Source organism: Bos taurus, chromosome 1, assembly GCF_002263795.3.
Source record: "Bos taurus isolate L1 Dominette 01449 registration number 42190680 breed Hereford chromosome 1, ARS-UCD2.0, whole genome shotgun sequence".
Taxonomy (NCBI): Eukaryota; Metazoa; Chordata; class Mammalia; order Artiodactyla; family Bovidae; genus Bos; species Bos taurus.
The window spans coordinates 111,634,538-111,656,496 of NC_037328.1; the positions used below are offsets into that span (position 1 = coordinate 111,634,538).

The 21,959-nt window shown below is 38.7% G+C and overlaps 2 protein-coding genes across 4 annotated transcripts in view; both read right to left on the reverse strand.

The window, feature by feature from the left end:
* Nucleotides 1-21,959, reverse strand: part of LOC107132205 (vomeronasal type-2 receptor 1-like) — a 52,902-nt gene that overhangs the window by 4,808 nt on the left and 26,135 nt on the right. For all 3 annotated transcript variants that reach the window (XR_009495353.1, XM_059888826.1, XM_059888832.1), the window contains 2 exons: nucleotides 19,296-19,523; nucleotides 11,402-11,525 (listed from right to left, as the gene is read on the reverse strand). Coding sequence is in view for 2 of the 3 variants with exons in the window: in XM_059888826.1 (XP_059744809.1) it covers nucleotides 11,402-11,525; nucleotides 19,296-19,523 (352 nt within the window). In the remaining variant the exon portion in view is untranslated. The remainder of the gene's footprint in view (nucleotides 1-11,401; nucleotides 11,526-19,295; nucleotides 19,524-21,959) is intronic.
* LOC112447736 (vomeronasal type-2 receptor 1-like) lies at nucleotides 8,111-10,254 on the reverse strand. Its single transcript, XM_024995814.2, has 2 exons — nucleotides 9,052-10,254; nucleotides 8,111-8,866 (listed from the first exon to the last, which is right to left on the reverse strand). Exons 1-2 carry the CDS (start codon nucleotides 9,635-9,637, stop codon nucleotides 8,370-8,372), a joined length of 1,083 nt encoding a protein of 360 aa, XP_024851582.1. The 5' UTR covers nucleotides 9,638-10,254; the 3' UTR covers nucleotides 8,111-8,369.

Consider the following 21,959-nt stretch of genomic DNA (forward strand, 5'->3'; position numbering starts at 1 on the left):
TTGGCCTTAGAAACCCTTATGCTTTACCTATAAATCAATATATACAGCCCCTGTAAAAAGCAGGGCATTATGAAGAGAAGCTTCAAAGAGAAGGGTAGAATTTAACTTTGATGTCTTTGTGAGGAGGAAAACAGGCATTTTCTGGTTAGGCTGTAACTCTAAATTCTTTGCAGGTCATCAGCTTTATAAGTGACTCAGAGAGATTTTCTTTTTGTCTCATACATCATTTGCACCAGGTGGTGGTTTCTGTATTGCTGTTGCTGTTGGTCCCTAAAGTGAAAGTGAAAGTCGCCCAGGCACGTCCAACTCTGCACTCCCATGCACTATACAGTCCGTGGGATTCTCCAGGCCAGAATACTGGAGTGGGTAGCCTTTCCCTTCTCCAGGGGATCTTCCCAATCCAGGGATCAAACCCAGGTCTCCTGCATTGCAAGCTGATTCTTTACCAGCTGAACCACAAGGGAAGTCCCTAAGTCATGCCCAATTCTTTCACGACCCCGTGGGCTATAGCCTACTAGGCCCCTCTGTCCATGGAATTTCCCAGGCAAGAATACTGGTGTGGGTTTCAATTTCCTTCTTCATGGGATCTTCCCAACCCAGGGATTAAATCTGCATCTCCTGCATTAGCGGGGGGATTCTTTACCACTAAGCCACCATGGAAGCCCAGGTTTCTCTGTTGGCCCACCATTTTTCAGAGAACAGAAACAGTATCTGCATCCCACATCCATTTTCATTCTCTTGGCACCACCCAGAACATGTCCTCTTCTCTAGCAGCACTTGTAAAAGTACTACTATACATAATAAAGATAGAAAGGAGAAAAGGTCTCTGTTTATCTGCAAATATTTAAACTTTAACATGGGAAAGGAGCAGGAAATCTTTCGTTCAATGTTTTAATTACTAAAGAGCTCTGGCAACCACTCCAAAAAGTCATTTTCTACCCAGGTGGCTTTATCAGCTTAAATGAGTCCCTTATTAAACAGAATTTCAAAAGGCAGTAAAAGCCACAAAATAATGGGATTACTTTGGGAAGTGATGCTAGGTGTTTAAATGGTCACTTTCTAATGTGTCTCCTTTTCTTTTGAACACACACTTCAAATGTCTAAATTATACCAGGAAATCTGATGTGACAGTGTCTGATTAGCCACAAACTGCTGAGAGCCCTGCTCTTGGTCCAAGCCATCATGATCTCTTGCCTAGATGACAGTAATCACTTCTAAAATGGTCTCCCAGCTCTCAAGCTTATCCCCCTGCAGTCGTTTTCCCACAAAGTAGTCCATTTATTCTCATTGCTGTACAGTATTTCCTGTGTTATGTCAGTACATCTCCATTTACTTATCCATTCTACTGTTGATGGGCATTTGGGTAGTTTCTTGCTTGAGTAGTCAAAATTACCCACTTCATCTTTTGGTGAGAGTAAAGATATACCTTGGGTAGTATATTCCTGGGAGTAAATTTTCTGGGTCTTAGGGTAGTTATATGTTCAGCTTTAGTAGATAGTGCAAATTGTTTTCCAAAGTAGTAATTAACATTGCATTTTCATTTTGCTTTACCCCATTTCTTAGTTCATTCAGTCTTACACATACCTTCTGTCTTTCTCTTATATTTTTCTTTCAGTGTTTAATAATAAATATGTAGAAAATCTAGTCTACTACTTTTGAAAAATTAGATTCTTCAAAATAATGTGTTCCAAACTTCAAAAGCATATCCTTGAGGCACTCCAAGGTTCTGAGTGATGGTGCATTGATGGGAATATGGGCAGTCACATCACACACCATTTTTCAACAAACACACTAAATAGTCCTGGAACATTTAGTGATATGATTAGCCATACGACAGTAATAGCTAATGAATCATTTGAAATTATCTTTGACATTGCTTCACTTGTTAGCAAAAATAACTGACTATAATCATTATCCCAAAGCATCTAAAACCTTTAGACCTAAGACCAGCTCTAGCATACGTCTCAATATGACAAAGTTCTAAATCAGTAAGGTTTACTTTGACCAATTGGACTGAACCCTCTATTGTTTTGCCCCTCTTGTCCTTGTTCTGACCAGTTTGGATCCTATTCCTAGTGTCTTCTCCTCAGTGGAAGCTTTGTCCTTGAGTTGTACTCTTGTTTAATATTTCAAGTGTTCACAAGGCCTGCACACCAGACTAGGCACCATCAGATCTTCCCACAGCCTATTTACATTCATCCATGATTTGGAGCCTGCACTGAAGATAGCAGCATAAGATGAAAGAAATATGGGTCCCTGTATGCGTCAGGATCCCAGCAGGAAGCAGCTGATACATTCGGGAGGAGCAGAGTTTAAAGAAAGACTATTGATAGGAGTGGGCAAACAAAGGGTGACGAAGCACCCGAGACTAGGAACAATGGGGCATTGTTCTTACACTCAGGTCAAAAAAGATGTGCTAGCTGTAGTCATGGGAGATGATGAGCCGTGGTTGAAATGACAAAGACCCTGACCTCCCCTCTCATCTTGCAGTCTCCCACTGGGGCTTCTCATCGGCAAAATCTACTTGGAAGCCATAGGGTGAGGGCGTTGGTGTGATCCAGTCTATAGGGGCACAGAGCCAAGAGGGGAAGACAGAGAATATATCTGGTTATCCAGCAGCATCCCTGAGACATTGTCTGGAAGGTGGCCATCAAGGAGAGAAGTCTGACTAATAACCCATACATTAAGCTTAGTGTATATTAAGTGTTAATCTGCTAAACCTCTAAGATTTAGGGGTTGTTTGTTCCAGTAGTTAACCTACCCTAACTAATATGGATGATCTATTTTTATTCACACATTGCCGGGAGCCGGCGAGACTCGTGACAAAGGTCATGAGGAAGGAGGCTCAACATACGCAAAGGCGGGATCGAGCCTCGGGAGTCTCCCCGGATATTCTCGAGTATCTTCCCCCAAAAAACCAGAGTCTGCCTACTTTATTGCTTTGTGCTCTCACCTCTGACTCTACTGGGGGCTGTCCCCTACCACCATCTCGCTCTCTCTGTCAAAGAGTTAACTTACAGCTCCAATTAATAAAGTTCCTGGGCAATTAGGAGTGTTTAAATCCAAACCCCTCAGATGGCTCTCTAACTCGCCTGACAAGTTTACCCAGACTCCTACAGCTATGCATATGATTGTTTACAGTCTCCCAGCCTCCAGAGGCACGGGAAGCTTAAGATATTCAAATAGCTTAGAGCCTCTCAGAGAGTTAGAAACTGTCAGAAAAAACTAGTAAGGGATTTCATTGATGAGTCAATGCTTGCTGCCAAGTTTTCACATCCCCTGAATTGTATCCTTGAATATGTATTAATTAATAGTTGGTATGTAGAAAAAATAAGTAGTGGCCTTGGTGTTAGTAACTTTAGACCCTTAAGGTAATAAATTCTTTCCTTTGTTGTAAACCCATTACACATCCACCCTATAGGAATGCAATTTTATCTTTGGAAGATGGTGCCAAACCTTAAAATAATTACTCTTAGAGAAAATAAGTCTTTGTTGATAAGTCCTTGTCAAGAGTCATAAAATGTTAGTAGGCCTTCTGGCCAGAAGATGATGTAAATCACCTAAACCATTTGTATACGATAAATTTGCACGAAAGAAACCCTGGTTTTTGATAAGAATCAAAGACTGCTGACTTTGCATCCCCTATTATCGTCTATGTGTAATTTACGATATAAAAACCCCTGTTGAAAATAAAGCTATGGGCCTTGCTCACCAGCGCTTGGTCTCCCCATGTCATTCTTTTCACATTCTGGCTGAAGTCTGCATCTGGAGCGCGGAACCCACCATGCTTACTAATTATGCCTGGGCTTCTAAGACCCACTCGAGAAGGTGTCTAGGGTGAGGCACCTTCCGCTATTCGAGAGGGCGCCTGCGGCCTATGTAAGTGGTGCAAACTTCTTGTCTTGAAGTTTTATTGGTCTCCCGCGTAAACCAAGCTACTCAGCCTCTTTTCTCCACTGAATTTTCCTACTGAGCTATCCTCATTCTATTATTCTTTATATCTCTAATTAACATATAAATAGTCGCCTAGGCCGTCTCTCCTTCGAATACCCTGGATCAGCTGGGGCTGGACCCCGGCAACACATTATGTCTTTTATATCTGAATTGTTTTCCAAAACTATCAGGCGAAATGTATAACAATCTTCTAAAATTATAAGTGAGTCTTAACATAGATTTTTTTTACATAAATTGTAAGCAATTCTACCTTGAGATTACAAATCATTACTATCTTTAGATGTTCCAAACTGCTGCTTTTTACAATGACAGCTCAAAAGGGAAGAAATTGTGAGGGAGGATAAAATACTGGATTTATTCTTCAAAAATGAGACTAAAAGAAGGAGAAAATAGCGTGGGACAATTGTCAAATGAATACTATAGAAAAATTCTTTTCAAGACTCCCCACTCCCATTTAAACTCACCTCCTTCCTTTCAGTCCTCTGGTCCCTCTCCCTTCCCAAATCCAAGTGCCTCTTGCTCTCCAAATGGCCCCTGCTATCTTTAAAACACACTGTGTTACCCCCAACGGGCCCTTTCTGCCTCCGCCACCTCTCTGTGCTCAAGGCCTTAACTTACACTGAAACACTGCCCCTGTACCTTGCAAGGTGAGTGGTTACCTGTCTTGACAATTTCATTCATTCATACACTCATTTTTTAAAAAATAAAATCATTGGATACCAGTTAAGTAAAAGGTATATTCAAAAGATGTTAAGTCTACAAAGGGAGATGGATATACGGCATATATATATATATATATATATATATATATATATATATATGCTAAATCCCTTAATTTGAAATATCTGGTTTCCTTAATTAATAACAATCTTTCGACATTCAGACTACCTGCCCCTTGTTGCAAATTTCTGTATAACCTGACTCCTCCCCCCAGCCTCTTTGGCGCAGTTTCTCGGGGTTGCTTGAGATGTTGAAGTACCAAAAAAATTCCACCAAATAAAACACAACTCTCCACTTTTAGGTTGTGAATATTTTCTTTAGTCGACAGTTGCAATAGAGATACAACAGAGAAGAAGATAACCATAGAGTAAGGCAGAAAGGGCCAGTGACATAGAAGAGCCACAGAAGAAGTCCTACAGGACTTGAGAGAAAAGGAAAGTTGGTATGTATCCTGCATGCTCCAAGCACTAAGCTAAGTAGAATGCATATGTTAGTTCATCTTTCTTTCATATGGCTAATTTCTTCTTGTCCTTCAGGAATATTTTTTTAAGGAATTTTTAAAAATGTCACCTTACCCAGGAAGCCTTTCTTGATCCTGACTCACGCACTGTTTCTGTTTATGCTCCCACAATCAAAGCTTTAACAAATGATTCGATAATTGTTAATTTATTATCTATCATCTCAAATGATGGTAAGTACTTGTACAATGCTTTGTCTTTGTACATTTTCAATGTCTAACTCTGAATCTGGTGCACACCAAGCCTTCAGGGATGGACGGATGAATGGATGGATGGATGGATGACTGAAGTACCATTAGAGCATTAGAGGAAAAGGGGAATTGTATAAGCAACATGAAATCAGAAAACTAGACGGCAGGTTGTTCTAGGGATTGTAGGAGTCCAGTTGGATTGTGCTATAAGGATGTGGGCAGGAAAGTGGCAGGTGACAAAGATAGAAGAAGATAGAAAGAGAGAGAATAGAAGATAGAAAACAGTTTGTAGGATCTTGAATGCCAGGCTAAGGCAGTTGGACTCATGCAATAGAGTGGAGAGTCACTGGGAGCTGATAAGTTGGGAAATAATGAGATCAGAGCCATGTTATAAAGTGACTAATCCAGTTGTAATATCTTTCCTTTTTCAATAACATGTTCACTTTTCATCAAGAATTTTCTTTGCCTTATCCCAAAAGAGTTAATCTTATACTGTGGATTTGAGCAGCTCTGACATTTTTTTTTCTCAAAAGACTTCAAACCTGCACATGTCTAAGTCAGCCTTGAGTAGTGTTGGTTTGCAATTTTTTTTTCAAGCAATTAGTCTTTATGCTATTCCCTAAGCTAGAAACCACAATGTTTTGATGCAACTCTCTGAAATTAATTCTGAGCTGTTCCCTAAGGCCCAGAATGTGGTTGTCAGCAAATACTCACCCACAGCAGGGTGCGTCGCTGGCGACTTCTATATGAGATTCTCTTACAAGGCAACATGTGCTGATACAGCATCTGGTCATTCTTTTCACAAGAGATAATTTAAATGATACATTCATTCAGAGATATTATCTTGGAATGTTATGAGAAATTTTTTAATACTTGATAGCAATTACAAAAATAAATCAATAATTAAAATTAGATCATCATCCTTTGACAATCACATATTATTCAATGTATCTGCCTTAAGCCAGTTTCTATAACAACACATGTGTACCAAAGCAACAAGTGATGACTTCAGACCTTTTAGACCTTTTAGATAAAAGTTTCATCTTAAAATTGTAAGGTTGTAAGAGTAAACACTAAACAGGCAAGTTCAGTTGTTATTTTGTTTCTAATAATATTTATTTTCTCTAGTTTCCCAAACTCACTGCCGATCAGAAAAAAATAATTGCAAAGAACACAAGTTCAATAAGACAGTACTGCTGAGCTGTGTGATATTAAAGGAGATAATGGAGACTTTGATATTATCCAGATGGACTTCTGGAATCTTCTTTTTAGATTCTGTATGTTCAATAAACAACATCTCAGAAAAATACATTACTCTGAGATTGAAATATATTTTTATAAAAAAGTCACTAGACTTGAGCCACTTTTCAGCTTTTTTTCAGTCATTTAGAATGAATCATTTAGAATACCCATTACGTGTATAACTGAAAAAAAATCTGACTCATATTCTCATTTTCCTATTGTTTGATACCTTGACAAACTATCCTCCCTTTATCAAAGTCCACCCTTGGGTTGTGTGACCAGGCAAAGAAAGCAACTTCTCCATTCTTCATGCTGTAATATGGCCTCTTCTCTAAGAATCCTAGAGCTGTGATGCAAAAAAGCACTGTAAAAGTTTTGATAGATGGATGGGTAAATAGATGCTATCCCAGAAAGTTTAGGATACCATTAGCCCTTCAACAAATGATCTCACTTTGATGAGCCTTGCAGTAAACTTTCTGTTTAAAATATAAGAAGTTCAACTCCCTTCATCTGGTCCACTCTTTAAGAATCAATAAATTAATTCCTGACATTTATTCTGCTAAACTAGTCATCATGGTTTCATTTTCTGCTCCCACAAGCCTTCATGAATCTCTGCCCACTTTGGTTGACTGATATTCACAAGTATTTTTAACTTCTCTTGAAAAGAGAGCTCTCTCTGATCCTCTTGGTTACCTAGAGTCAAGGATGCACATGGGTATTTGGTATATCAGCATTTCTACAAATTCTGTTTTTCTAAACACAATTCATATGCACATAAACATATATATAAGTCATTATAAAAGTTCATATCTGAAAGAAGGTTGAAAATATTTTTATATTTTTATAACATTCCAGTTAATTCCAGATAATTAGAGGGCAAATATCTATCACTTAATTTATCTTAAAAAATCTTTCATTCTAATACCTGCTCTAGGTAAACATTTGCTTTTCTGCCATCCAGGTATTCATTACATAATCAACTTATTGATTGCTTTGCTGACACTTAATTCCCTTCATTTTTATTTTTTAAGAAGAGTGTTTTGAAACTCTAATACTTTACTACTTATTATCCAGGAAAGTCTAGAGTAGGTTGCCTTCCCTCTGGGAGAAATTTGTCAATTCCAATTACGAATTCAAGAAGGAGCTGAGTTTTGTTTACATCTCAATTCCTTCTATATTCTCTGTATGCCACAGAATCCTTTGAAACATAAATTCTCTTACCAAATCCTCTGCTCCAAGGGAAAGTTTATGAGCTATATGTAGTTCTTACCTCTGTCAGAGCAAAGCTATCTATTCCATAGAGGCATTAACAGGATGTAGAACAAGATGTCTCTTTGGGTCCCCACATGGTGATTTAGTCTAATGTAAAATTCTAGATCAGAAGTCCATGATGAAAAAAACGTATTCAAGTCCCAAATATTTCCTTCTACCATGTTAGGTTACTTGTGCCTATTATATTCTCTACATATACTCCTTATGCCAAAGTATTATGAAATATTTTAATGAAGTGATTACATTTCCATAATAACAGTTTTTCTAATTTATGTCAAATGGTATGAGATTTCATAAGCCTTGCTTTGATTACACTACCAGAACCCAAATCCTCAGAGTTACCCAGAGCATTAGGTGACTGCTAGGGGAGCCACCTGAAAAGGGAATGTTGAACCATTCAATGGCAAGCATGGCAATGGAACCAACCATGGCAATGGTCACCATTGCCACTCTGAGCGACACATGCGTGACTCTAGTCGTCCAGAACAGTTGACACTGAGGTATTGTTGACTTTGCTTTTCACAGAAGAGGCTGAAGTCAGCTGGATGCTCTTATGGAGAGCAGGGACTCGTCCACCAACAATTTCATTCATGTTCTTCTTTGGCCTCAGCAAAATAATGAAGCACTTGGGAGCAAATGTACAGCCAAATAAACCATAGCTGGATGCCAAGATTGCAAATGTTTCCACAGCTACTTTAAACTTGCCTTTGGTGCTCAAGTAAGCAGGGACAATCCAGATGATAAGAACGACCAGCATTCCAAAGGTGATGCTTTTTCCTTCATAGTAATTATCCTGTGGCAACTGGTGTGCCACAAAGGTTGTGAGAAAGCCCAGTAAGGCCAAGAAGACATCCATCCCAAACATAGAGCACAAAGGTTCTATAGAACCTTCATTACATTCCAGAATAATCTTTATATTTTGAGATTCCATGTTCTTGTACACCCTTGGGGGGTTCAATACTAAATAGGCTAAAGAAGAAGAAGAGTCGCTCAGTCGTGTCTGACTCTTTGCGACCCCATGGACTGTAGCCTACCAGGCTCCTCTGTCCATGGGATTTTCCAGGCAATAGTACTGGAGTGAATTGCCATTTCCTTCTCCAGGGGATCTTCCCAACCCAGGGATCAAACCCGGGTCTCCCGCATTGTAGACAGACACTTTACCGTCTGAGCCACCACGCCAATTTCAACTAGAACAGAGGTTAGCACAATGATTTTCCGATAAAGAGGGTGGATGGATATAAGTTGAGTTTTGGATTTGGAAATTCTGTAGGCTGAAAACAGTGAAATAGTCTTACCAAGAATGCAAGACAGGCAGAGAGAAAACCCCAGTACCAGAGTGATCTGACAGGCCATGCAAGACCAGTTGTAGGGCTTGCTGATGAAGAGCATGGAAGACAGCAGTGTGATGACAAGAGAAACCTGAATAAGAAAGCTCAACTCCCGGCCATTAGCCATCACCAGCGGAGTATGTCTGTGTATCACATAAACAGTTGTGACTGCCAAGACCAGAAGTGCCCCAAAGATGGAGAGAATGACAAGCGTGAATCCCAGGGCCTCATCATAAGCAAGGAATTCCACTTCTTTCAGCACACACTCACTCTTTTGTGGATTGGACCAGTAGTCTTCACCACATTGATCACACTCCCTTTGACCTAATGAACAAAGAACAGAGGACTGACTGCAGAGAAATCCAGTTGTCCCCATCGGCTGTGAATTGCCCAGAAGAACCAAAGGCCTCATACAGGACTCAATGAGATTTTTTATAGAGAATATATATATATCTTTAAAAATAAAATCAGTGATAAAATGGTCTTAGAGTGTGCAGCTAGCAGTAAAGATTGAGAATTCTTTTCAATTTTGGAAATTCAGTCTCCCTCCTTGATTTCAGCTGTTTCTGCATGAATCTTTTTAAGTAAGATGCCTCTTTCTTTCTCCTCTAATTATCTAATTGAGAAGGGTGGTGTATCCCCTCACAAACCTAAGAACAACGCACAAATATGTGAGAACATTAAAGCTATTAAGGTAAAACAAGGTTTGTGACAAGGATACAGTTGATTATTATAAAACACGAGTGTTTTCAGCCTTTTATTCAACATCTTCCTCACCTACTGAAGACAATTTGTCTTTGCCCACTCAGCCTTCCCCTCCTCACCCTCCAGATGCAGATTTGAGACAATAGTTGGAGAAAGGTTGAGAACTAGAAGAAAGGAAATAAAAATAGCAACAATACTAACTAAGGTTGAAAACACTTGGGGGGCATTTAGCTGAGCAGAGGCTCTAAAGAATATTGTTTAGTCATTTTAGTTGTGTCTAACTCTTTTTGTAACCCCATGGACTGTAGGCTGCCAGCCTCCTCTGTCCATGGGATTTCCCAGGCAAGAATACTGAAATTGGTTGCCATTTCCTTCTCCAGGGGATCTTCCCAACCTGGGGATTGAACCCATGTCTCCTGCATTGACAGATGAGTTCTTTACCACTGAGCCCCTGGGAAGCCAAAGGAGAATATTGCTACATAAGAAAAATTTGAGATGAATCTGTGGTGGATTATGAAATGTATCTCTTCACCATTCTCTGAAAGATGCAGGTAAAGACTGGAATTTCCTCTCAATCACTTCTGACTGCTAGACTGGATTTCTCTTGATGCAACTCTTCAGAGTCTGGGGTACATGGAATCCCCGGAGTTGTTCAGATAATGTGTTTTCTTTTCCATTTGGGGAAATTTTTCCATTTTTAAAATTCTCTTTTAAATAAATTGCTATTGACGAACTTTTGGCAAAAGATAAGTACAATTTGTGTTATTTTTAACAGAAGGTAGCAATAAAAATAAACCTGCTGCAACATGCTTCATAAGGCTAAGCCTACCACGCCCAACTAAAATTCTGGCCAAGAACAGAAATTCAGCAGGTTGTAGTGAACAATTCATAGAGCAATAGATACAGAATTCACCTGCCCTACAAACTTGGAGTAATTATGGTCTTAAGCCAATTGCCTTTAGGGATGTACTTCTAGATCTCTTATTTCTAAATTAGAGAAATAGTCTAATAAAAGTCTGTAAAACATAGAAAGTCTATGTAAAAGTCTAAAAGTCTGTAAAACATAGAACTATAATTTACTTATTACTACTTATTCACTATTTTTCTATAACTAATGTTTAATCTACTCCAAAAATTAGAATAATTTTAAGTATTCATGAATGAACTAAAATTATTATAAGGATTCATGAATGCATGAATCCATGCATTCATATTTAACATCACATTTTAAAAACTTTCCTCTCTGAAATTCATGGATTCAGGTCTTCTTTCCAAATGCAGCAGCTTTAGAACTAAAACCCAATGTTGTATTTTTCTTCACACTGCGCAGAACATCCAATAGTTTGATGGATCATAATTTTTGTGATAAGTTGTTCACATCTCTTTATAAAGAAGGCTCCCAAGGCCCTCTTTGCCAAAATATATTTAATCTACTTGCATTTTAATGTCAGTGAAAAATGATCATCTCTACCTGGTTCCCGTGACACGTATCCATCAGCACATGGGATGCAGTCAAAGTAGCATCTTGGTTCCCCGTGACGAATCCCCTTCCGGGTCCCAGGCTGACACACATCAGTACACACTGAATGGGGAAGCTAGCAAAGACAAATACCACACATTAACAAAGCCCTTTGTCTCTACCGCTTGCTAAGCTATGAAAGTTTCCACCTGGATTTCTGTGGACATTTTGTGATTTCTTGGAAAACCTAGGATAACTGGGCAAGAAAAACAGACAGGACTTCCCTAGTGACACAGTGGATAAGAATCCACTTGCCGGTGTAGGAAACAAGGGTTCGATCCCTGGTCTGGGAGGATTCCACATGCCACGGAGCAACTAAGCCCATGCACAACTACTGAACCTGAGCTCTAGAGTCCGTGAGCTGAAACTACCAAAGCCTGCACGCCTAGGGCCTGTGCTCTGCAACAAGAGGAGCCGCCACAATGAGAAGCCTATGCACTGCAACAGAGTAGCCCCTGCGCGCTGCAACTAGAGAAAGTCTCACAAAGCAATAGACAAAAATGAATACACAAATAATTTAAAAACAAATAAAATGTTTTAAAAAAGAATAACAAAGAGAATAATGATCTGGAAAGCCTAGAGGAATTTTGCTAATAGTCCTGAAGTTGATTCTAGAATTAGGCTTCTAGAAAAATCCAGTGGTTGCTTCTAGAAATTAGCAAAGCTAAACCTAACTCTTTCTAACTTTGAAGACTCAGACCAGGCTCCATGTCCATGGGGTTCTGAGGAGAGGACAATTTGTCAAGCCTCTTTCTGCTTGAGGGGAGACACCAAGAATCATCCTGAGTACCTGAGAAAGACTTCTCAGCAAGGTCATCCCAACACAGCCTGCGTATCATTCAGTCAGTACAAAATAAAAATGAAAGATCTACTCCATGAGGAAAATTCCACAGCAAAAAAGGAAAAATGGACAAGGCACAGCACTGGGATATTTTCTCGTAAAAAGTTTAGAAAACTTGGTGATAAACATAGTACATTGTACATGGTTGTGTACATTGAAGTCCATTATAAATGCCATGTTTGTAAATTTATATCTTAATGTAAATGAGGAGCTTCCCATTTAAAAAGGAGATAAGATGTATTTTCCCATTAAGCAAAGATTCATTTTGGAAAGTGAAAAGATTCATTTTGGATATCAGAATTTTCCTATGTTGAGTTTTGCAAGATAAATCTGAGTTAGATAACAATGGAAAATATCAGAAATCTCTGAGCTCAGTTACAGTATATAAGATTATTTAAATATGTATTTTTAAACATAATAGATTGGCTTCTTATAAGTTGTGTGTGTGTGTGTATGTGTGCGTGATCACAGAATGACTTTATTTCCTCTCTCCTGATCCAATATTCTAAAAAGTGTTAGTATTAGTCTCTTAGTTGTGTCCAACTCTTTGTGATCCCATGGACCATACCCCACCAGGCTCCTCCGTCCATGGAATTCTCCAGGCAAGAACACTGGAGTGGGTTGCCATTTCCTTCTCCAGGGCACCTTCCCAACCCAGGGATCAAATCTGGGGCTCCCACCTTGCAGGCAGGCTCTTTACAGTCTGAGTCACCAAAAAGAGCTCTTTATATATATACCTTTCTTTGAAAATCATCACAATAAGTTGATGCCTTTTTGTTCTCTTTCTGAGTATCACTTCCCTTCTCAACCTCATGATCTCACTTCCAACCCACTCACCTCACTAAAATGTTTCTTGTCATGTCTGACACATTCTCCTTTCTCTCTCTTAGATATCTGACACTCTTGATCAACTCCTCCCTGAAATGCAGGCTCCTTTGGCTTCCATTGGGTCCTCTTTATTTATTTTGTTGGTTCTACTTCCTCTACCTACCTCATCACTGTTGGCATTCTTTTGGCTTTTGTTCTTACTCTTCTTATCTTTCAGTATAAAGTAGCTCATTCATTCTCTTCTGTTCAACCAGCATCTCTGCACATGAACTCCCAAATCTTGACTTTAGCACCAGCCTTTCCTACCTAAACCTCTAATTCCACATCTTAAACTTCCATCATGTCCCTACTCTGAAATTCCATCCTCAACTTAAACTCAACATGTCCAAAACTATCCCCATTTACCCAATTCCTCCTCCCCAATTCCCCATTTCTGTCATTGACACCACCAGTCTCAACCATCATCTCCAACCATATTTTCTACTACTTGCCCACATGAACCTTCACTCAGGCCCACCTGCTCACCAACTTCCAAACTCAGTTTATTATCATGAGTTAAATCATGCCTACACCATCTACTAATTGTTGATGCAGGGGACTTTCAAGGTCATTTCATCAGCAAATCCAGTGGATCCTACTCTTGTCCACTCTGGTCTAATTGAAACATGGCAGATAGAATAATTCTTTAAATTCTAAGTGGGATCATAACTCTCCTCTGTCAAAACTTTCCATGGCTCACCATTTCACTCAGAGTAAAAGCCAAAGTCCTTCAACAGCCCCCAAGGCTCTATGTGACCTGACACTCTTCCACCCCTCTCACCTCCTCTTCCACCCCTCTCACCTCCTCTTCCACCCCTCTCTCACCTCCTCTTCCACCCCTCTCACTTCCTCTTCCACCCCTCTCACTTCCTCTTCCACCCCTCTCACCTCCTCTTTCACCCCTCTCACCTCCTCTTCCACCACTCTCACCTCCTCTTCCACCCCTCTCACCTCTTCTACCCCCTCACCTCCTCTTTCACCCCTCTCACCTCCTCTTCCACCCCTCTCACCTCCTGTTTCACCCCTCTCACCTCCTCTTCCACTACTCTCTCTCTTTCCAGCCACACTAAACCCTTTCTTATTCGCCTAAAATGCCAAAGACACCCCCTAACTCAGGGTTTAGAAGTTACTGTCTCTTCTGTATGGAATGCTTTTCCCGTAGATTTAATGCACTGCTTCACTTTCTTCTCAGTCTTTGTTCAAATGTCACTCCAGTGAGGGCTTCCTTGATCACACTATGTGAAATTACACCCCCCCCCCCCAGCACTTTACCATAATCCCTACTATTTTTCTCTCCTTAACATTATCACCCATTAAAATACTGTATCACTTACTTATTTATCTTATATGTTGCTTCTTTCTTCCCACTGAAATGTTAGTCTTACCATTAAGTAGGAATTTGTTCTGTTTTGTACACTGGCACATCCCCAGCTCCTAGAATAGTGTGTAGCACATATAATATTGTGCTCAATAAATATCTATTCAGCTAATTAATGATTTGATTGTAAGTGTTGTGAGGGCAGTAGTCTTTTGATCCTTTTGCAGTGCTTAACACAGAGGCAGACACATAGTAGATGCTTAGTGAATTTGTATTGAATTACATTTGAACCAGTTTCATTATACAAGTATAATCTTGGGAATTTCCTAACTGCCTAGTGGTTAGGACTTTGTGCTTTCACTGCAGATGGTGCAGGTTCAGTCCCTGGTCAGGGAAGTAAAATCCCACAAGCTGCATCGTGCAGCCAGGGAGAAGAAATAAATAAAGTGTATTAATATATATAACTCTAGTTTTAATAAAGATAATAAAAATAAAATTACTATGCTCTAATGAAATGCTGTTAAAATAGAAATCTACTAATACATTTCACTCATTTTCCATCAGTTTTTAGCAGAACAAACACTCTATGAACTTTGTATATACAAGCAGCAACATCTCTTTTTTCATGCAAAACATTATATTGAGCACCTGCTCTACATCTAGCACCAGGAATACAAAAGGGAACAGTCTCAGGCCCCATTCAGGGAGAGAGTTCTGGGCCACAGAAGGTGGTTTATACTCTAGACCTAGAGCAACTCTGTCTTTCTGCAATGATGGAGTGTTATATATTGTATTGTCCAATATAGTAACTTGTAGCCACACATGGAGGTTGAGCACTTGGAATGTAGTTAATGTGCTAAGAAACTAAAATTTTAATTTTATTTAATTGCAGTTAAATCTTAATTTTAAAAGCCACATGTGGCTAGGAATACCTGTATTGGACAGAGAAGCTCTAATTCAAAGAAATAAAATGCAGAAGAGAGCTATGGCCCCTACAGTGGCAAACACTAAGTTTTTACTTTTATCCTGCCATAATGTATTCAAGGGCTTCACTGGTGGCTCAGACACAAGAGTCTGACTGCAATGCAGGAAACTTAGGCTGGATCCCTGGATTGGGAAGATCCCCTGGAGAAGGGAATGGCTACCCACTCCAGTATTCTTGCTGGAGAATTCCATGGACACAGGAACCTGGCAGGCTATGGTCCATGGGGTGGCAGAGTCAGAACGACTGAGTGACTAACACTAACCATATATTCAAGAGCTGCTTAAGGCCAGGCTAAGTAAGGGAGGGAGTAGTATGTATGTATGTATGTATGTATGACTATATATGAGTCTGTGTATGTTTACTGATACTCATGGAAAACCAAGGACCGATTCTCCAGGCAAGAACACTGGAGTGGGTTGCCATTTCCTTCTCCAATGCATGAAAGTGAAAAGTGAAAGGGAAGTCGCTCAGTCGTGTCCGACTCTTAGCGAGCCCATGGACTGCAGCCTACCAGGCTCTTCTGTCCATGGGATTTTCTAGGCAAGAGTACTGGAGTGGGGTGCCATTGCCTTCTCTGAAGAGAGAGAAAGAGAGATAAAAAGATGCCCTCGATATCTGGCACAGCATAGGGGATCGGAAATCTTAATTTTCTTGTCACGTATTTCTATATCCTTTCCCAGTATGATTCAGAAAACTATTTAGGGACCTCAGATCTCAGGCCAAAAGGGCCATACAAGAAGAGAGGACATACATGAACAAGAAACAAGATGTAGAAAGACAACTTCCCCCCAAAATAGTCTTGCAGCCACAAATAAAAAAACGCTGGCTGTCCTGACACCCACTTACAACTCTCTTTCACTCCTGCTGGTTCCTCTGGCAGATTCACATGGAAGATTAAATTGCCAGTGCCCTTCTGCCACCCTATTGTTTTACTCTAACACTACAGGTAAACAGTAAACCAGAATATCAAAAGACCTACAGTCCTACAACTAATATTTCACTCAGGGTAAAAAGTTCAGCTGTTTGGTAAGTGATGAGTTTTCTGGTGAACTTCCCCTAGGGCTTCTCCAGGTATTATCTTTACATTGTATAACCAGGGGACCCAGTCTCTCTTTAAAAAGCTTCTTTTTAAAATGTTCAGAGCTGCAGTTCTGCATATCAAAGCCCTCCTGTTGCTATAGGAGGTGGAGGGATTAAAAATTTTATAATTGTTGGTGTGTTAGTCACTCAGTCATGTACAACCCTTTGCGACCCCATGGACTGGAGCCTGCCAGGCTCCTCTGTCAGCCTACCATTAGGGTAATGGTAACTGCTAAATTATGAATCTCTCCACAGTCTCTGCAAAAGACCATACAGATTTTTTTTAATGTAAATAAAATCACACAGGACCCACAACTTCAGCTTCATAAAGAGCCTAAAAATGCTACGAATTTCAAAGTAATTAAATTCTAGCAAGCACACCTCTAGAGCGCCCTCTTCATCCATAGATGTATGGAAAATGAGGGAATTCTGGGAAAACTGTGCAGAAAAAAGTAAGAGGGAGAAGACAAACTAAGGTTAATAGAGAGTAGACAAAATCATTCCTAGAAATAAAATGTCAGGTTATAGGGCAAGGTCTTGAAGGTGGGACTCAGAAGGATGGTTTCACCACTGTGGTGGGACCAGAAGGGATACAGAGGGAGAAGTACATATTCTGCGATGTGACAGGAAGAGTAAAAAGTTAGAAAGGAAAACTAAGAACTCTGTAAAAACAAAAGTGAACCATAAAATCAAAATACACATTAAGCCTTCCCTTTCCACAAAAAAAGTCATTCCTTAAATAAACTGCTCTTTACTCTACCCACAAAAGAAGACAGTCTTGAAATAGAGATTTGTGACCCACCCAAACCCATCATCCTTATCCAAAAAATCAACCAAAAATGTAATTGTGACTCCATATTCATTTACTCTAGGAAGAAAGCAGAAAATGAAAACCAAAACATTATAGCAGAAGAGGATGTGGAGAGAAGGGAACCCTCCTACACTGTTGGTGGGAATGTAAATTGCAGCCACTAATGGAGAACAGTGGGGAGATTCCTAAAGAACTAAAAAATAGAGCTACCATATGACCTAGCAATCCCACTCCTGGGTATACATCCAGAGAAAACCATAATTTGAAGAGATACATGCACCCCAGTGTTCACTGAAGCACTATTTAAAATAGCCAGGACATAGAAGCAACATAAATGTCCATCAACAGAGGAATGGTTAAAGAAAATATGGTGTGTATGTGTAGATACTCACAATGGAATATTATTCAGTCATTAAAAAAGAACAAAATAATGTCATTTGTAGCAATATGAATGGACCTAGAGATTGTCATACTGAGTGAAGTAAGTCAGACACAGAAAGATAAATATCATATTATATTGCTTGCACATAGAATTTTTTTTTAAAAGGTACAAATGAACTTACTTACAAAATAGAAGTAGAGTCACCAATGTAAAAAACAAATTTATGATTACCAGTGGGGAAAAGGGGAGGGTGGAATAAATTGGGAGATTGGGATAGACATGTACACACTACTATATATAAAATAGACAACTAATAAGGACCTCCTGTATAGCACAAATAACTCTACTCAGTACTCTATAATGACCTGTATGGGAAAAGAATCTAAAAGAGAGAGAGTCGTATAACTGATTCACTTTGTTATATGCCTGAAACTAACAGAACATTGTAAATCAACTATGCTCCAATAAAAACTTTAAGAAAGCTAAAATGGAGCTACCATATGATCCTGCAATCCCAGTCCTGGGCATATACCTGGAGAAAATCATAATTCAATAAGATACATTCATCTCAATGTTCATTGCAGAAAGAGAAAGACAAATACCATACGATCTCACTTACATGTGGAATGTCAAATATGACAAGATGAACATATCTATGAAACAGACAGATATAGACAATAGATTTGTGACTGCCAAGGGTGGGGAAGGAGGGAAAGATTGGGAGTTTGGGATTAGCAGATGCAAACTATTATATATAGAATGGATAAAAAACAGAGTTCTACTTTATAGCACAGGAACTATATTCAGTATCCTGTGAGAAACAATAATGGAAAAGAAAAGTTGAGTCACCTTATTGTACAGTAAAAATTAACACAACATTGTAAATCAACTATGCTTCAATAAAATAAAATAAATATTCCAGCAAATTAAAATTCCCCTCTAAAACACAGATACAACCATTAAGCAGAAGAATACTGTAATAGTTTAAATAAATACCCTAGCACTTCAATTAAATATTCTCAGAAAAGCACTTGGAGATGTGTAAAAAATATCTCAATCAGATATTTTAAAATTTAAAACATAAATGGATTTGAAAATGGAAGAAATGAAAAAGGTTCACTTATCTCAGAAAAGAAACTAAAGAAAAGCCTAAACTATTTCAGACATTAAGATGAAAGTCACAAGGTGTTCAAAAAATATTTGAATAAAAGGTTAATAAGGAGCACTGAATAAAGGCAGGAAAATAATAAAGAGAATAAGGATGAGGTAAAGAAAAAAAACAAAAATTATCAGAGACAAAATGAATGAAAGCAAGAGAGACAAAGGAAGTCAAATATTTTGGAGTACTTGAGGAAAAAGAACAAAATCATAGAACTAATATTTAAAACTATAATCCAAAAAAGTTTTTCAAAATATCTGAATCTATACAGAAAAGATATGCCTTATATTTGGAAAAATTAGAATAGTCAGTTCTAGGTTTCTGATATTCCATAGCGTCTGAAATAACACAGAAATGCAATTCTCTCTATATGTAAACAAAATAAAATATCAGAATAACTAACCTCTGATGATTCAGTGTTCCAAAATATTGTTGCATTCTTAATCATCACAAGTTCAAATTTAGAGTCTGTGAATATATATTCTCCAGCTTTTACAAAGGCGACCTCTCCGTTATCATCTAATTGCCAATTAAGAATATCATAGTATCCAGTCACATCTCCATTATCATCAATTTCTATTCTCATTCTATTATGGGTTGTAAACTGAAGTGTCTTCATATAGTACATTAGCTAGAAAAACAGGGAAAGGAACAACAGAGGGAAAAAAAAAAACAATTTGTAAAACTTTTATTGCTTAGAAAACAAGCTTTATAAAGAAAATAATCTCAAAACTCATATCTAATTCATGGGACTGAATTTTTTCCTTCTCTATACCTTTGCTGTCTAATACCACAGCTTCTAGCCACATGTGACAATTGAAACCTGAAAAGAGGCTGGCCAAATCAGGATGGGCTATAAGTCTAAAATACAAACTGGGCTGCAAAAAGTTAGATCAAAGAAATGTAACTTCTCTCATTATGAATTTCAAGAAATTATTTTTATATTATGTTACCATGATCATGACCACAGGTTAAAATATTATTTGGATTAAATAAGATATATTATGTTTAATTTCATCTGTTCCTTTTTGTTTTTTAATTTGGTTACTAAAAATTTTAAAATTACCTGTGTGGGTTTTAAATTTCTGTTGGCCAGTACTGATCTATACCAAGGTAAAGTGATGTCTCATATTTCCTAATACCTACATACCTAGGGAAGAGAGACTATTCCCTCTTAGATTTTTTCACCGATAGGTACCAGTCTGCCCTGCTACCACCATTCCCTTCCCTGTATATCAGGGCATAGATGAGGAAGTGGCTAACTAATTGCCTTAGAAAAATTCAAGGTGGTTTCCCAGGAAGTGGCCCTCTGATTTGGGTTTTAAAAAATTAGTAGCGATTTGCCTGACAAACATTGGGATCAAGGAGATTCTAAGCCAAGGGAATAATATATGAGACAAGGCTGTGCCAAAGAGGCCACTGGGGAGAGTACAAAAGTAGATGGAGCTGAGTGTACACCTACAGAATGATTTCATAGACATGAACAGGAACCCCTAACAAAATAATACCTCTAGTACTCTTGCTTCCTGCCAGCAACCTTAGCTGGGGTAAAAGCATGTGTCCTGTAGTATGAAGGTAACCAGTCTGAGCTGAGATACATCCTGTGCCCGTGGTTTTTGTCAGCACCACATGCTGGACTTAGGTTTTCCAACCAGAGGGCTTAGTCCAATCCCTACTCTCCACAAACCAGAAAGACATGCAATATAGCTGAAAGAGCCTGAATTATGGTATATGATGATTTGGAGTCATTTTCTGGCTCTGTCAAGTGACATAAGCTTGGATAAGTCGTATATCCTAACTAAGCATTAGTTTTCCAGTCCATAAAAGAAGGGAAATCAATCCTGTCCTACCTCTGTCATAGGGATTAAGGTAATATAGCTGAAAGGTTTTAGTAAGTCAGTATACCAAGGGAGCGTAGTGAAAGTCACTCAGTCATGTCCGACTCTTTGCAACCCTATGAACTATACAGTCCATGGAATTCTCCAGGCCAGAATACTGGAGTGGGTAGCCATTCCCTTCTCCAGGGGATCTTCCCAACCCAGGGATCAAACCCAGGTCTCCTGCGTTGCAGGCGGATTCTTTATCAGCTGAGTCACCATAGAAGCCCATACCAAGGGAAGTATTATAATAGTCACCATACACTTGCCCTTTTATCTCTCCCTCTTTTACTATATGCTGTTCTCAATCAACATGACAACTACATCAGCGTTCGCAACAGGGTGATATTTTTGCCTGGTCCATTGAGGAGAGACTCGTTTTTCTTTTCCAGTCTTCAGAAGAGTTAAGCAAGGAAATTTTCAAAGGCTGCCACCTTACAATCTTTCCATAATTCTACCTGTTTAGCCTCATTGGATGGCAGGACAGAGTTCCCTACCATCAGGCATGCAAAAGAATTTAGAAATGTCAAATAAACTACAAGAGTAAAAGGTATCATTTTGGTTTTAAATCAATCACAATTTTTTACTCTGTGATGCATTTATAAAACTTTCTTAAATGTGCCCATTAACTTTCTCTAACGTGAGGTCTTGCTTTTCAGATTTAACTTATATTATTCAGGGAATGTGTTCATGGACTAAACCATCAACATTAACCCTGACACTATGAGGTCCTTTGACCCTTCCTAAAAGCTTTTTTCTCTGCAATCCTAACACATATTTGTTGCTTTTTGAGAAAATTTATATTGTAATATTGAAATCATCAAATAATGAAGAGTTGTTGTTTACCATATAAAAGGATCCATTTTATTTTAAAAAAGAAGCACTCAGAGAATTTAAGATGAAAAATAGCATAACATATAGCATAACTTAATTTCTATAACTTAACCTTTAGCATAAGTTAATTTCTCATTTTGAATTTACCACAGTTTCCCCAGTACTATGAACAACTTAGTTCTTACTCAGATCTTGATTCTAATTCCATTCTAAATGTAAATAGGACTCAGGAGAAATGGCTACTACAAGACCGGATAGAGAAATACAAGATGAATCTGCAATATCTTAGTGTTTCAGAAAGTAAATTAATCAGAAATTACGGTGATTTGCTCAAAAGAAATAGGAGCCAACTCAAA

Excerpts from the sequence above, each read along its gene's own strand:
- LOC112447736 (XM_024995814.2), bottom strand. The coding sequence starts at position 9,637 with ATGAGGCCTTTGGTTCTTCTGGGCAATTCACAGCCGATGGGGACAACT. Across the intron at positions 8,867-9,051 it reads GGTGGCTCAGACGGTAAAGT|CCTATTTAGTATTGAACCCC; the intron begins GTCTGTCTACAA and ends CTTCTTCTTTAG.